The sequence below is a fragment of the Protopterus annectens genome, chromosome 10.part0 (assembly GCF_019279795.1).
Source record: "Protopterus annectens isolate FY-2018-M chromosome 10.part0, PAN1.0, whole genome shotgun sequence".
Taxonomy (NCBI): Eukaryota; Metazoa; Chordata; order Ceratodontiformes; family Protopteridae; genus Protopterus; species Protopterus annectens.
This window is the reverse complement of record NC_056744.1, coordinates 1,555,679,065-1,555,695,640: the sequence shown is the minus strand read 5'-3', so window position 1 is coordinate 1,555,695,640 and position 16,576 is coordinate 1,555,679,065. Positions and strand designations below refer to the sequence as shown.

Below are 16,576 nucleotides of genomic sequence, written 5' to 3'. Positions count from 1 at the left end.
ACTTACCTTAACCCAAACCCTAACCCTAACCCTAAGGTCCATCATTATCACACACTCACCTGACCCGCGCCCTAACCCAAACTCACCTATCTCACCCTAACCCTAAAGTCCACACAATCGCACACTTACCTGAGCCGACCCATAACTTTCCACCACAGTGCTGAAAATCACGAAGCCACAGAAACGGCCCACCAAATTCTTTCCCTGGGAAAGAATTTGGTGTTCCACAGCTTTGCAATAATCAGTTTTCGAACTTCACAGTTCGAACATATGTGTTTTAACTGCTGAAGTTTCGACAAACTGATAGGAACCCATTTCAAACCACTTAAAGCACAAAAGTTCACTCAAACTACTGTTGTCACTGTAATCATCAATATTTATACCCATAAATTATGTTACTTGACTGTGTATACCTCAAATATCTGGAGCATCATGGCCATGGCAGTAGTAGCATTTAAGAATTTTATATATATTTTATATATAGCACTTTCATTCATACTAAAACTAAACGTTATCAGAACAAAACACAAGGAAGGACAAGTATTAAAAATTTCCTGCATAAATCACATGACCAGTCTCTACTGTCATTTAAAGTACCATAAACATTATTAAAAAGCTATATCTGCTTTTAATTTTAATTGCCTTTCAGTTTTCTTTATCTGAAGCTTAGGTCTAAAATTATCCCCTCTCAAGTCTATGGCCTGATAATCAATCACAAAAAAATAAAACATTGTAGTGTATGTTTATATAGGATGTTATTCAAATCTTTAGTTTTCATAGCATATAAGTGCTCTTTAATTTAGTTCTCTAAACTTGTAGTGGTCATACCTATATAAAATGAATACAGGTAGAGCAAAAGCAATGTCTTTTGGTTTATCCCGGTTAGGGATCACTACAGCGGATCATTGGTCCACAGATTGAATGGCAGTGTTTTTTATGGTATCGAGTTGCCAACCGAGCACCCAACCTTCAAAGAAGGCACACACACACCTACCTGCATGTCTTTTAACACTCACTTGACCACAGGGAGGACATGCACACTCTGCACAGAAGGCATACCAGCTGAGAATCGAACCAGAGAACCTGCTGTGAGGTGACAATGCTAAAAGCTGTACCACTGCAGCCAAAGTACAGGTAGAGCAGTTAGCTAAATTAAATGTTCCTATAGATTTACAGGTATTCCTGTCATTACTTCCAATACTATAACCCATATGTACTAGGTAAATATTGGATCCTTCAAAACTAAAACAACATGTTCTACATTCACTATAATTATATGCACCTTTACATTTTGAGGAAGTGGGTTTTACTGGTGCTATTAATCTGCAATCAATTCTTAAAACTAAAAGTTTTCTTATAAGTAAAATTTGGCTTGTTACCTATAATTTATACAAGCTGAACATTACCTTGAAGTAATTTCTAATTTTTAATAATTATTTCTCTAATACTACTACCATCTGTAGTCATATCCAAAGTCCACTTTCAAAAAATATTGTGACAATTAATATTAATTAAATCATCTCTTACAATAGGTAGAAAGTATGTATTTCTAGTAGACTTAGTTAATTTGGCAGTGTTTTCTAGGTCTTTTAACCAATAACCCCTCTCTTTGAACTTTTAAATAATAAATTGCATTTCATTTTTGAATTCTTTGTCCAAGGTGATCAGTCTCAGAGAATGTTCTTTTTAATATGTAAGGGATGATTACTTGAATAGTGTAAATCTTTATTAACAAAATCATTTTTTCTATGACTCTTGCTATAAAAACATTTGCTTCCTATGTCCATAGTAATGTCCACATATTAAAAAAATCATTACACTCACTCATTTGTATATTTACACACATGCATAGATACATAGAACATATTCACTCTGTTAATGTACATATCAAGCTTCTACTCATAATTTACAGACACATACACACAGTTATATGTATACACATCCATGTAAATATATTATGCATATATAAGGTACATACAATATACACAAATATGCAATTTTAAATTGTAGCACCTTTTAATTCATCATCATCATCTTCTTTCGGCTGTTCCCATTAGGGGTCGCCACAGCAGATCACCTGTTTCCATTTCTTCCTGTCCTCTGCATCTTGCTCTGTCACACCAACCACCTGCATGTCCTCTCTCACCACATCCATAAACCTTATCTTAGGCCTTCCTCTTTTCCTGTTACCTGGTAGCTTCATCCTTAGCATCTTTTTCCCAATATACTGAGCATCCCTCCTCAGCACATGTCCAAACCAACGTAATCGTGCCTCTCTGGCTTTGTCTCCAAACCTTCCAACCTGGGCTGACCCTCTAATATACTTATTCCTAATCCTGTCCACCCTCGTCACACCCAGTGCAAATCTTAACATCTTTAATTCTGCCACATCCAGCTCAAGCTCCTAGCTTTTTGTCAATGCCACTGTCTCCAACCCATATAACATAGCTGGTCTCACTACCATCTTGTAGACCTTCCCTTTCACTCTTACAGGTACTCGTCTGTCACAAATCACTCCTGACACTCTTCTCCACCCACTCCATCCTGCTTGTACTCTCTTCTTCACCTCTCTTCCACACTCACCGTTACTCTGACTATTGACCCCAAGTATGTAAACTCATCCACCTTCACCACCTCTACTCCTTGCATCCTCACCATTCCTCTATCCTCCTTCTCATTCACACACATATATTCTGTCTTAGTCCTGCTGACCTTCATTCCTCATCTCTCTAGAGCATATCTCCATCTCTCCAGGGTCTCCTCCACCTGTTCCCTACTCTCACTACAGATCACAATGTCATCTGCAAACATCATAGTCCAAGGGGACTCCTGTCTGATCTCGTCTGTCAACCTGTCCATCACCATTGCAAATAAGAAAAGGCTCAGAGCTGATCCTTGACGTAACCCCACCTCCACCTTAAATGTATCCATCACTCCCACTGCAGACCTCACCGCTGTCACACTAACCTCGTACATATCCTGTACCACTCATACATACTTTTCTGACACTCCTGACTTCCTCATACAATACCACAACTCCTTTCTAGGCACCCTGTCATATGCTTTCTCTACGTCTACAAAAACACAATGCAACTCCTTCCAACATTCTCTGTACTTCTCCATCAACACTCTCAGAGCAAAGATCATATCTGTAGTGCTCTTTCCTGGCATGAAACCATACTGCTGATCACTAATCATCACGTCCCTTCTTAACCTTGCTTCCACTACTCTTTCCCATAACTTCATACTGTGACTGATCAATTTAATCCCTCTGTAGTTACTACAGCTCTGCACATCACCCTTATTCTTAAAAATCGGTACCAAAATACTTTTTCTCCATTCCTCAGGCATCCTCTCACTTTCCAAGATTTTATTAAACAATCTGGTTAAAAACTCCACTGCCATTTCACCTAAACACCTCCATGCTTCCACAGGTATGTCATCTGGGCCAACAGCCTTTCCATTCTTCATTCTCTTCATAGCTATCCTTACTTCCTCCTTGCTAATCCATTGCACTTCATGATTCACTATCCACACATCATCCAACCTTCTCTCCCTCTCATTCTCTTCATTCATCAACCCCTCAAAGTACTCTTTCCATCTCCTCAACACACTCTCCTCGCTTGTGAGTATGTTTCCCTCATTATTCTTTTATCACCTTTACCTGCTGCACATCTTTCCTAGCTCGGTCCCTCTGTCTAGCCAATCGTACAGGTCTTATTCTACCTCCTTAGTGTCCAACCTTTCATACAACTCTTCATATGCCTTATCCTTAGCCTTCACCACCTCTCTCTTTGCCATGCACCTCATCTCCTTATACTCCTGTCTACTTTCTTCATCTCTCTGACAATCCCACTTCTTCTTTGCCAACCTCTTTCTCTGTATACTCTCCTGTACTTCCTCATTCCACCACCATGTCTCCTTGTCGTCCTTCCTCTGTCCAGATGTGATACCAAGCACCTTTCTAGCCGTCTCCCTTACTAGCTCTGCTGTAGTTACCCAGCTATTTGGTAACTCTTCACTGCCACCCAGTGCCTGCCTTAACTCATCCCTGAACTCCACCTCACAATTACCCTTTTTTCATTTTCACCACTTGATCCTTGGTGCTGCCCTCACACTCCTCCTCCTCTCCTTGATAACCAACGTCATCCAACAAACCACTATCCTTTGCTGCCTAACTACACTTTCTCCGGTCACCACTTTACAGTCTCCAATCTCCTTCAAACTGGCCCTCCTACATAAGATATAATCCACCTGTGTGCATCTTCCTCCACTCTTGTATGTCACCCTATGCTCCTCCCTCTTGTTAAAATACGTATTCACCACAGCCATGTCCATCCTTTTCGCAAAATCCACTACCATCTGACCTTCTGCATTCCTTTGTTTAGCACCATACCTACCCATCACTTCCTCATCCCCTCTGTTCCCTTCACTAACATGCCCATTGAAATCTGCTCCAATCACCACTCTCTCACCCTTGGGTACAGTCATCACGACTTCATCCAATTCACTCCAAAATTTTTCTTTCTCATCCATTGCACACCCAACTTGTGGAGCATACACACTAACAACATTCATCATTACACCATCAGTTTCCAGCTTCAGAAACATCACTCTATCCGACACTCTTTTCACCTCCAAAACACTCTCAGCATATTGTTCCTTCAGAATAACTCCTACGCCATTTCTCCTCCCATCCACACCATGATAAAGCAATATGAACCCACCTCCGATACACCTAGCCTTAGTCCCCTTCCATCTGGTCTCTTGCATACACAATATACCAACTTTCCTTCTGTCCATCATATCAGCTAGCTCTCTCCCTATACCAGTCATACTGCCAACATTCAAAGTTCCGACCCTCACTACCACAGTCCTAGCCTTTCTCCTCTCTTCCTGCCTTCGGTCATGTCTTCCACCTCTTCTCCTCCTTCGGCCAACAATATCCCAATTTCCACCAGCACCCTGTAGGCTAACTGTACTGGTGGCAGTCGTTGTTAACCCGGGCCTCGACCTATCCGGTATAAAAATTTTTCTTGGTGTCTGCATGAAATGTTTTGGCGAAGTTTTACGCCAGATGCCCTTCCTGATGCAACCCTCCCCATTTATCCGGGCTTGGGACTGGCACAAAGAAATGCACTAGCTTGTGCATCCCCAGTGGCTGGGTTGTAGCACCTTTTAATTATACTTCCATATTCTGAATATTACTTCCACCTTTTCACCCATGTTATTAAATGAGTTTTAAAAGTTTTATTATAATGATCTTGATATGTATTGATGTTGTGATGTCTATAGGTTAATGTGTTATAGGTATTGTCCATTTTATTTATTTCCTCTATATAAATGCTTAAATACTAGGCTATTTATAATATTTTCTATAGCAGGATTAATTAGAAGAAATGGCTATATAAAATGTCTTGATCAAATACAGAAATTTGAAATGGATTATTTCTGGGATATTTTTGATATATTCAGAAATATATAATATCATTATTAACATTTCCAACTTTATATTTCTATGATAGTAATATTTCTCAAGTTAATACTTTATATTGGTTTTCCTTTTAACATGACTTGAGTGTGCTCTAAATAGTTATAATTAATAATATTGTTTTAAATTAAGAAGCAGTAGCAACTACTTAGCTTGGTGACATTGAATGGGTTGGTTGGTGTGTGGTTTGAATGATTATATTATTAAATCAGGGAATTTTCATTCCGTAATGGGAGATTTGAATGAATATAGGTTTGAATTTTTGCTTTCGTTTTTTTGTATCTGTTGGTAACAACAATTATTAGTACTTGGTTATTATATTTTAGCCTACAACATCTTACATCAGTGCATTTACTTGTTCCTATGAATGCTGACATACAATTGTCTTTCATTATATATCAATGGACTTAATAATCCATTGAAGAGGAGTAGCTTAAACAAATATTTAAAACTGCATATATCTCATATAATTTTCTTACAAGTAACACATTTGTTATCTGAAGATGTAGATAGATTGATGTTAAAAGATTATTCAACTTTTGTGAGCTCTTATTTTAAATCAAAAAAGAGAGGCACTTTTACTCTTTGGAGAAATTCATTACCTTTGCCTAAAAACTATTCAGATAAAAAATGTCATGTTGGGTTTAGCAGTAGTAGAAATTGACAAAAAACATATACATTTGAGAATTCTTACTGGTTACCTGGAATAGGAGCTAAAGTTGCTAAGAAATATTTGATATTATAAACTTTTATACAGAGGTGACTTGATTACTGGAAGAGATTTTAGCTGTATTCTTTCTAGTAAATACACACCTACTGATAACTTTCCTAAGTATCCACAGTAGCAAAACACTTAGTTCGCTTTATTAATTCTCAACATTTGAGAGATACTTATGATATTAAATCAACCGATGCTCTTAACTCTACACATTATTCTTATAGATTTGGTACCCAGACAAACATTGATATAGTTTTTACTGTAGTAGTTTATTTACTAAAATTGAAGATGTATTGATAACTTCATGTCCTTTATCTGACCACAATGCTATTACATTTACATTAACTTTAAAACCAAGTAATTTGATTTACTTTCAGAGAATTGCTGCTTATATAGTAAAATTAAAAGACTTTAAGGAATGGTGTCTAAAAAAATAGATCAATACATTGAAGTTAACAATAATGGAGAAGCTTCAGAATTAATTTTCTGTGATTCTTTAAAAGCTTATCTATATGGAAGAGTTAAAAATGAGTGCATATGTTAAAAAGAGTAAGATAAAGAGTTGCTGTCTTTGATGTCTAATATAGATATTTCGAAATCCAATTTAAAACCTTATGACAAACTGGAAAACGCTGAGCCAAAAATATTAAATCAGAAATATTTGATTTACTTCACCATATAATATCAATAAATCTGGAAAAATTAAAATTACAAACTTACTCAAAAAACCCAAAAAGCTAAAAGGTTGGCTGTTAGATCTAAAAAACGTAAATACTAATCATATTAAAGAAATAATTTCTAGACAAGTTGATAAAAATAAAAAGTGACTGATTTAAAATACATACTAGAATGCTTTAGGAAATATTATGAAGAAATTAATAACAAAGAGACAGACTTAGAAATCAACATCATAACTAATGACTTTTTGAAAGACAATGTTGGGTCTTTTGGCTTTTCCCGGTTAGGGGTCGCCACAGCAGAACTCCGGTCCGCTAATGATTGGCAGTAGATTTTTACGTGCCAAGTTGCCAGCCCTGACGCACAACCTTCAACGAAGGTACGCCCATGCACGCATGTCTCCACACAGCAGATGCTCTAGCTGAGAATCAAACAGGACAACGTCTTACTGTGAGGTGACAACGCTACCACAGAGCCACCACCGCAGTTTGACTTTTTGAAAGACAATATAAGGTTTAAATTAACCAAAGAATAAAGATCCAAAATTGATGTCATTTTCTTTTACGGAGTTAAAAGATCAACTTAATAACCTTAAACCAAATAAAGTCTGTTGTCTTGATGGTATAATCTCAGAATTATACAAATTATCCCCAGTGACAATTTTAAATATCTTATTAAAGGCTTATGAACAAGTTAAACATATGTCAATCACCCCCCTTCTTACCATCCTATTTCATTATTAAATGTTGATTATAAAATATTTATGTCTATTCTTGCAAAAAGATTGAACCTTATTATGCCAGGATTAATAAACGATGATCACACTGGTTTTATATTACAAAGAAAGGTTCAGGATAACAGAATTTGGCATAATACTGTAATAGATCTGGCTAATAAAAACAAAACAGAACTAACTATAATACAACTAGATATAAATAAGGCTTTTGATTCTATTAGCTGGAATTATTTGTTCAAAGCACTTAATATGAATTTTCCCAGGATTTTAAAAATCTTATAATTGAGCTATATAGTAACTTATTCTCTTTAATTAAAATTGGCTCTATTCTTTCTAGTTCTTTCAGATATTAAAGCGTACAAAACAGGGTTGCTCCTTATCACCTCTATTATTTGCTCTAGCAATTGTACCTTTCAGAAAATGTATTAGATCTAATAGCAAACTTCAGGGATTCTCAATAGATGAAATGTATTCCTTTAAAATTAAATTATTTGCAGATGACATTTTAATAACAAGTGATGATGGCGAAGCTTCAATAGAAAGTTAATAAAAAAGTTAATAATTATATAAGAAACTATAAGAATTTTATTTGGGACAATTCACAAATTAATTATCTTGGAATTAAAATTAAATTTACTATAAAATACTCAATGGCAGTAAATTATACTAATTTAATAGACATTGTTACTAAAATAATTATTAGTTGGAAGAAAATGTTTTACAATGGAAGATAGGTTAACTTTAATAAAAATGATAATCCTACCGAAAATACTTTTCTATTTGCAATCACTAATTATCCTCCATCCTCCAAAATCTTTAAGAAATTAAATTCTACTCTTCTTAATTTTCTGTGGTTCCCCAACAAACCAAGAATATCCTTTGACTGGCATGTTAAAAGTTGGGAAAAGGTGGATTAAGTTTTCCAAGTGTTGAATTATATGCCAAATTCATAATTCTTAATTTAATATATTTGTGGTTAAATTCCTCTTATCAATCCACTTGGAAATCCATTCATGAAAGATTAATAATTTTACTGGATCTTAAAAGACTTGTGTTTAAATGAAAAGAAAAAATACTATTCCTCTCATTAACTGATTACATCCTTATCAATTTTAAACGAGTAATGAATTCTAATTATATGGTTAAAGATTTATTGCTTTTCTTGTTCCCTATATCAACTATTGTAGGGTGTTTGGGAACGTTTAATATAAACAAAATGCTAGACCTTAGATATGCAAATCTAATCTTTGGCATAATGTCTTAATTTGTAATAAATCACATAATAAAGATTATCTTATTGCAAGACATTGATTAGAAAATAATCAATTGACTGTACAATCGTATAAAATATGTTAGTGATAAAATCAAAATCTCCATGGATTTTCAAACAAAACATTTTCCAAAGATATGTGAGTTTTTTTTCAGAATCAATAATAACTCAAATAAGAATAAATCATATAGATATCAATAATTTATAAAATAATAAGAGAAGTGTTTGATTCCACAGATTCATTATTTTAGAATTACTCAATTAAGATTAATGAGAAGGCCTTTCCTGATGAGGATAAATGCTTAATTCTTAAATTTGCAGGAAAATCTACTTCTCTTTATTGGAAAATACATACATGGAGATTTCTTCACAGAGCTTTTTTTTCTCCACATAAAGTGGTTTTAATATATAAATAATTATGGGAAAATTAATTGTTGGACTTGTAATGAAGTCTCTAAGCAGATTGATTTCATATGATATTGGACTGTAAAATAGAAACTCCTTTTTGGATTGAATTTAGAAATTTTTCCCAAACTTTGTGAACAGATAATTGTATAATTTCTAACTCCTTGGCATTATTTAATGCTCCAGTTTTGTATACAATTCCTAGGGTGCAGGTGCCTCTCCTTTTGTCCATTTTAACTATAGTAAAAAAATAGTCACAAAAAATTGGAACTGTAAAACCACTCTTTATTTCACTGAATTCATTAATTTAGCAAAACATGTCTGTAAAAATTGTCAACTGACAGAATGAGAACTTCAACTATTACTCACCAGTTTAGATTTTGGTCAAAATTACATGATTTACTTGATCATTTTAATGATTTAGTTCAGTTTCTATGTTTGAGTTTGTTGTTGACATCTGTAAATAGTTATGTTTTTGTTCTATTTATCTTTTAATAATTTTGTACAATCTTTGTTTTAAAATTAATAAAAAGTTTTTTTTATAAAAACTCACTGGTGTGCTTACATGTGCTGTTGTGTTTAAATCTTATTCAATGAATTCAACACTTCCAAAAATGTATAACAATCTACCATTTAAAATGTGAATGTATAGTAATTAGAGCATTTGTTTACTTTAAATCCCACCAACCTAATACTAGGTTGTCAAGAGCAGTAGAATCGATACTAATAATGTACTAAAACAATTCATCTTGTGACTATCATAATGGTTATAGATATTTAGTCACTTTTATGTATTTATCAAATAGATTTTTTATAATGTGCATGGTACTTTAAATGACAGTTGTGAGTGGTCATGAGCTTGATACAGGAAGTTTAAATACATGCATTTCCTTGTTGTTTTTATACTGATGAAGTTCAGATTTAGTATGAATGAAAGTGCTAAAGTTCTTAAATGCTGCTACTGCTCTGGCCCTGGTGTACCTCACAACTTCGTAACATAAGAGTCATAGACAAAGCCAAAAAAATAAGGGGCAAAGGCCCAAAATCAAGGAGATATTTTAAATCTGTGTCTAATATATTTACCAGGTTGTGTGAATAACAGGTTTTTGTATTAGTAAGCATTTTCTGGAAGACTATAAAGCCTGAAATTCAAATGTCTGTCCTTATTTAGTAAATGTAATTCTCAGTGATTTGCTAGAAAACCACTCATTTCATGAGGAACAGACAAAAAATGGGTATTTTGCAAAATCAGGAACAGTTGAGAGATGTGTCATTTTAACTTTGTTTCATACAAACAGCAACCACAGATATTCCAACTTATTTCATGCAAGTGCATCCTCAACCTGCAAAGCTAGATTATATAGGCTGAGCAAATGAGAAGAGATTAAACTTCTTTCATCTGCAAACAGCCCTGCCTCCCAGCAGTCTTACTCACTTGCTGCACCTAATTCAATTGTGATAACAAATTTCTGTCAGGGACAAAGACAATAAATAAATATATAAATATATATTGAAGGCCAAAGCCCCAAAATGAGAGAGAGAGAGAGAGAGAGAGAGAGAGAGAGAGAGAGAGAGAGAGAGAGATTCTAAATATTTTTCTTATACACTTAGAAATTTGCTAGAATAACAGCTTTTGCATTGGTATGCATTTTCTGAAGGATATAAAGTCTGAAACACAAATGTCTGTCATTAATCACTGACTTCAAATATCTCAACAATTACCCAGAAGACTACAGCTTTTAAGAGGAACAGACAAAAAATATGTTGCAAAAAGTAAGAGACATTTATGCTAAATCAGTGTCAGCTTCGACTTTGTTTTGCACACACAGTAGTTAAACAGCCAGACAGAGAGAGAGAGAGAGAGAGAGAGACAGAGATAACACTAGTCTTGTTTAAAATAATAAAATGACAAGATGATAAGCTGATTTTGTCCACAACCTGTTTCATCTCCACCCAAAAGTTATATCCACACACTACTAACTGTGTACACCTCAGAAACTAGATTATAATAAAATAATATCCACATAATGTATTAAAAATTTGTTTCACATAAATGGTAGCCCTAATAGTAAAATATTATTTTCCTATTTGCTTCAGTAAAATCATGTTTGTATGGCAAATCCAGCCCATAATAATAATAATTGAATAAACAATATCAATCATGTTTCACTCACAAACAGCTTTCCCCTTTGCAGGCCAGAGTGAGAATGTAGACCTTCTCTTCAGTCAAACCTTTGTTGCAAGCCACTCCATTATACACATCAGTGAAACCTGAACCATCAAAAAATGATAAAAAAAAAACAATATTGCTTTTCTAGGGGGAAGACCCCATGCATCCCCACATCTCTAAAAATACAAACTCTGAAATTCCACAACAACGGGAGTTAAGCAGAAACTTCATTGCCCTGTTATGTCATCTCACTGTTAAACATAGGCAAATTTTGATGAAAGTCCGAATCAGGGAAATAAATGGCAATTTCTGTTTAATTTCAACAGTGATTAATGAATGGAATGACTCCAACATATATATATATATATATATATATATATATATATATATATATATATAGACAAATTCGATAAAAGAGCCATGGTCACACATTTGCACACATTTGCACATTTTAAAGCTGCCAGCAGTATAAACACACTTATCTAAACATGTACTTGTGGGAAGTGCCTTATCAAAGAAATCAGTCAGAGTAATTATCATCTATCTTTTCTTTCCTGCTGCCACATTGCTGAGAATTGGTGTTGCCTTTTAAACAAAGAAAACTGGAAAAAAGTAGAAATTATTCCACTAGCCTATCCAGCACTGCACTGTACATATGGATTTGTATGCTGGGCATTATATCTGAAGAATACTTTTCTCTTAAACTATGTCCTCTGTAAAAACACTCATATGCACAATGAAAATATCAGCAAATTATTAAAACAAGTCAAGCACCCATTCTGCAAACCATAACAAAATTACGTGCTTTCAAATGACATCCTACAAGTGAACCAGTTAATAAACATATAAATATTTGTACAACATATTAAATTAATAAAACGTGAATGTCTGAATCACCCAAATGTGCAATGACAGCTAAATGAGCAGACACACACATTTCTTATACATTATTTTTCTTTTTTTCTAGGTACAGACATCTCACTAATCCAAAAAAAAAAATGCAAACAATCCAGCAGGTTTAATTCTACCCTTATATGACAAAATTAATTCTGATGATGTGAGTTATTGCCAGCTATGCCAGAAGAAGTAGGGCACAGGATGTGTAACATATGTCAGCATAGCTAGCTGGAGTTTTGCAAAGAATTATATGTCATTTGTATATCAAACTGATTTGTACAGATGTTTGTGTTAAAAAATTTATTTGTAAAGCTACTTGTGTTAAAACTTACCAGCAGTGTATCCTGTTGGACAGCAAAGAAATTTACCTCTATGTCAGACTGTATTATAACTGTTGAAATTAATAATGTCCAAAAGAAAAAAAAGCTTCACAGCATCAAATATAAGAAATATAAAATAGTTTTAATATTTAAGTTTTTTCCACAACAGACAAAGCTTTCGGCTATCCGAAAGCTTTGTCTGCTGGAAGGATTTTATCCAAAAGCTTTGTCTGTCATGGAAAAAACTTGAATATTAAAACTATTTTATCTTTCTTATATTTGGTGCTGTGAAGCTGTTTTTTTTCTTTTGGATATTTGGATGTTTTACAGCTTTGCTTTATCCCAGTGGTGCTTTTTTCTGTTTTTGAAGTTAATAATGTAGCAGAGAATACTGGAAGATAAGAGGTTAAACTTTGAAAAATAGTTTAAAATTAAATTACTTACTTTAGGCCATAAAGATTGTATCTTACAGTTCAGCTTGCAGCCAGAGACAAGATGTCTTGTAAAACAAGGACTAGGAATCATGCTTTATTGACTCCAGAAGTGAACTAATTGCTACCCTGAAAGGTTGGAAGTGTTGAAATGGTTTTATGGCTTTTAGATGGTATAACACATCCTAGCAAAGCTCTATCTGTGTGTATGGTAGCACATATGTGAGAGATTCTGGCTCAGTAAAGTTGGCTAGCATGGGAACCAGAATTCAGATGGCCAGATGTATGTGCTGTCATTCTGTAGTCCAGGAAAAAAAATGATGTTTTAATACTAGATGAGACTGAAGTTGTAGAGCAGTCTGTTTTTGTGGCTGGTCCTTTAGAGAATATTCTAATATTTGAGAGTACTCGTATTTATTTGGTGACACTGTGGCCACTCCTGAAAACCTTACTGCATTAGTCAGACACTACCATTTGTATTAGTATTCATTTCACTTAATATAATTAGGTACCCTTGTAAGAACCTTAGAGTAGTTGGCTTTTGAGTGTCTGGTGGCAGTAACTACTTTATGGTCTTGGCAAAGGGGTAGCAGAGTGAGTAAATCTGTGCCAGCCTTTCCCAGGTGTGTATGTGTGTGTGTGTGTGTGTGTGTGTGTGTGTGTGTGTGTGTGTGTGTGTGTGTGTGTGTGTGTGCAAATCAAATCTCAAAGGGAGTGAGAGAGCGAGAGAGAGATAGAACTGAGTGTAGTTCTTGTGTGCTCTTAAGGGAAATTGTGCTTGATGCAGAGTGCTGCATCTAGAAATACTGTGTGTATCTACTTTTGCTCTAAGTGAACATCCATCTCTGCTGTTAGTGGTGAGGATTCAAGCACCTTGATTACTGCCCCAGAGGGGGGATGTCACATGAATAAAGAAACATTAAAGAAGCTCCATAATTTATAACAAGTGAGTAATGAATGTAAAGGCAAGTCTTCCTACAACCTCCCTCTCCACCACAATAATTGGGAGGAGATTCCTACAGTCACATACTTAAGCTATAACAATATCATATGAATGGCATAGTGTTAACAAATGAGCAATACAACAGTCTGAAGTACACCATAAACTACTACTATGACCGACAATAAAAAATATTCTATTCCATTTTTCATTCCTCCATAAATAGAATTCCCTCCTTTAAGGCTGATAAATGTTCTGACACACACACACACACACACACACACACACACACACACACACACACACACACACACACACACACACACACACACACAGTCTAATATCTTTGTGCTGTCTACAGAATATTTAAACTTCTGTCCAAATATTCATTAGACATCACAAATGCTGAGCCAGCACATTCAAGCTGCAAGAACACTGTACATTTTAAAAACATAACACCTACTCTGAGATCAGAAGATAAGCTTACCAGTTATCTCACATATGCTGAGAGTGGAGTAACTGCTTAGTTTCAGATATTGCAGCCATTGCTGTTATTGTGACAGATGAAGTGCAGTGTCAGTTGTACCTGCTGTGCCTAGATGGCTCAGTCTAGATGGCTAACGGCACTGGTATTGCTCACTAATTCACTGGTTGCATAGTGTTGCCAGAGTGCATAGGTTCATAGTTTCATAGGTGACTACTAGGCTAATGGCACAAGAGCCTTTACAAGCCTAGCCAATAATAGCCAGGATATGACAATATTATATCTTAATTCCCTAGATATAGGATGGAGTAGTATCAGGGTAGTGGGTCTTTGGGTGTCGAAACCCTGAGTAATTTTACAGGCTGTTTGTGTCCATAAGGGCCATGGACAGCACCCAGAAGTGAATTTATGGTTCCCCATCCATTTATCCAAATTCTTATTAAAGAGAGTGAGGGACAGACTTTGTTTTAAGAAAATGGGAAGTTTATTCCACAAATGAGGTAGCCTTTGGGATATGAATCTGTGTCTCCAGCAAGTTCTGTTAGAGTCACAAATAAAGATCAGGTCCATAGAATGTGTGATCCTTGTATATTCCTTCTTGTGAATATGCAACATTTTCATTAGGGCTGGATCAGAGAATGGCTTGTAGGTCAGGCATAAGTCCCCTCTCAATAAACGATCTGAGGCAGAGTGAAGTCAGTCTGCATAAGACATGTGTTTTATGCTTTGTATTTTTTTGTGAGAAATCTCTGGGGTTGCTCCATTTGGTGTAAGTGGCTGGTTAGGTATATGCAGAAGGGAGCATTGTACTTGATTATATGCCCAATGAGGGCCAAGTATAATGTCTCTATGATTTCCTTTGATCTTATAAGTTGAGCCACACAGAAGGATTTCCTCACTACAATAGGTACCTGGTGGTCAAAGTTTACATTGCTATCTATCTGTGTTCCTAGGTCCCTCACCACTAGGTCTACTTTTAGTGGTGTGCTATCAATATTATAATTTGCAGGGATCTCTGATTATGCATTTTTTAGCATTTAGTCTCAGACCATTAGACATTTGTCATTTTTAGGCCTGTTTGTAGGATGTCAACATCATCTGGGGATTCAGTGATTGCTCCCAGTTTAAAGTTGTCAGGGAACTTGGTGAAATAGAGGCCCCCAACATTGGCCTTCACTTCACTGAAGAATATAGCAATAATAGCTCTTAATTTCAAAGGTTCTTGATAAGCTTGCAATCAAGGAGACAATTGAATAACTTAACCCAATTTCTCAAGTGCTCAGAAGTACTGCCTGCTTAAGTGACTTGCTCAAAAGTCACACAGTTGGCAAATGTAGGCTGAGGGAATCAAACTCTGTATCACAAGAAGCAGAATGTTAACAGCTCCTATCCTGATTCTTCTCTCCTGACATTAGAATGAACTATGGATAAAGCAAAAGGATACTTACATGTCTCTTGTGTATTTGTATGCACTGTCAACAAGCTGCATAGCTTCCTGAAGACACTCCATGATTAAAGGTCTTACTGGACCTTGTACAGCATCTACAAAATAAAATACAAAATATATGGGAATTATGAATTAGATGCAAACAACACAAATCAAAATAATAAAAACATTACCAAACTGGAATGTAAGCATACTAATTGTGAGCTGAAATTTATGATGTAGGGCCACAGGATCAGGACAGAATAGTTAAAGGGAGAGTGATTGCTCTTCTGTTCATAAATAGTTCTTGCTTGAGACCAGTAAGAAATACAGTGTAGAGGTTAAAGTACTGAGTGACAAATGTGGAAGCCGGGGTATGAATCCTTCCTCTACAATATGCATACTGTATGACCAAGTCTTAACTAGATGCTGAAGAACTTAATTGTAAATCTATAGGCCTAAATCTTAATTCCATCTATATACTGAATAACTAGGTTTGCTAACTTCCTTATGTTCCTATGGGTGCCCATGAAATTATTGACTTTACAACAAGTGTTGCAGGAAAAAATATTTGCAGGAGGAAGCCCCCTTACACACTTCATGAGGGGTA

The 16,576-nt window shown here is 35.3% G+C and overlaps 1 protein-coding gene across 1 annotated transcript in view; it reads right to left on the bottom strand.

The window, feature by feature from the left end:
- The window catches only part of LOC122813724 (eosinophil peroxidase-like), a 341,523-nt gene extending 325,436 nt beyond the window's left edge, over positions 1-16,087 (bottom strand). The window contains exon 1 of the mRNA XM_044086190.1: positions 15,989-16,087. Coding sequence (XP_043942125.1) covers positions 15,989-16,050 — 62 coding nt within the window. The 5' untranslated portion in view covers positions 16,051-16,087. The remainder of the gene's footprint in view (positions 1-15,988) is intronic.
- Between the last annotated feature and the right edge of the window lie 489 nt (positions 16,088-16,576).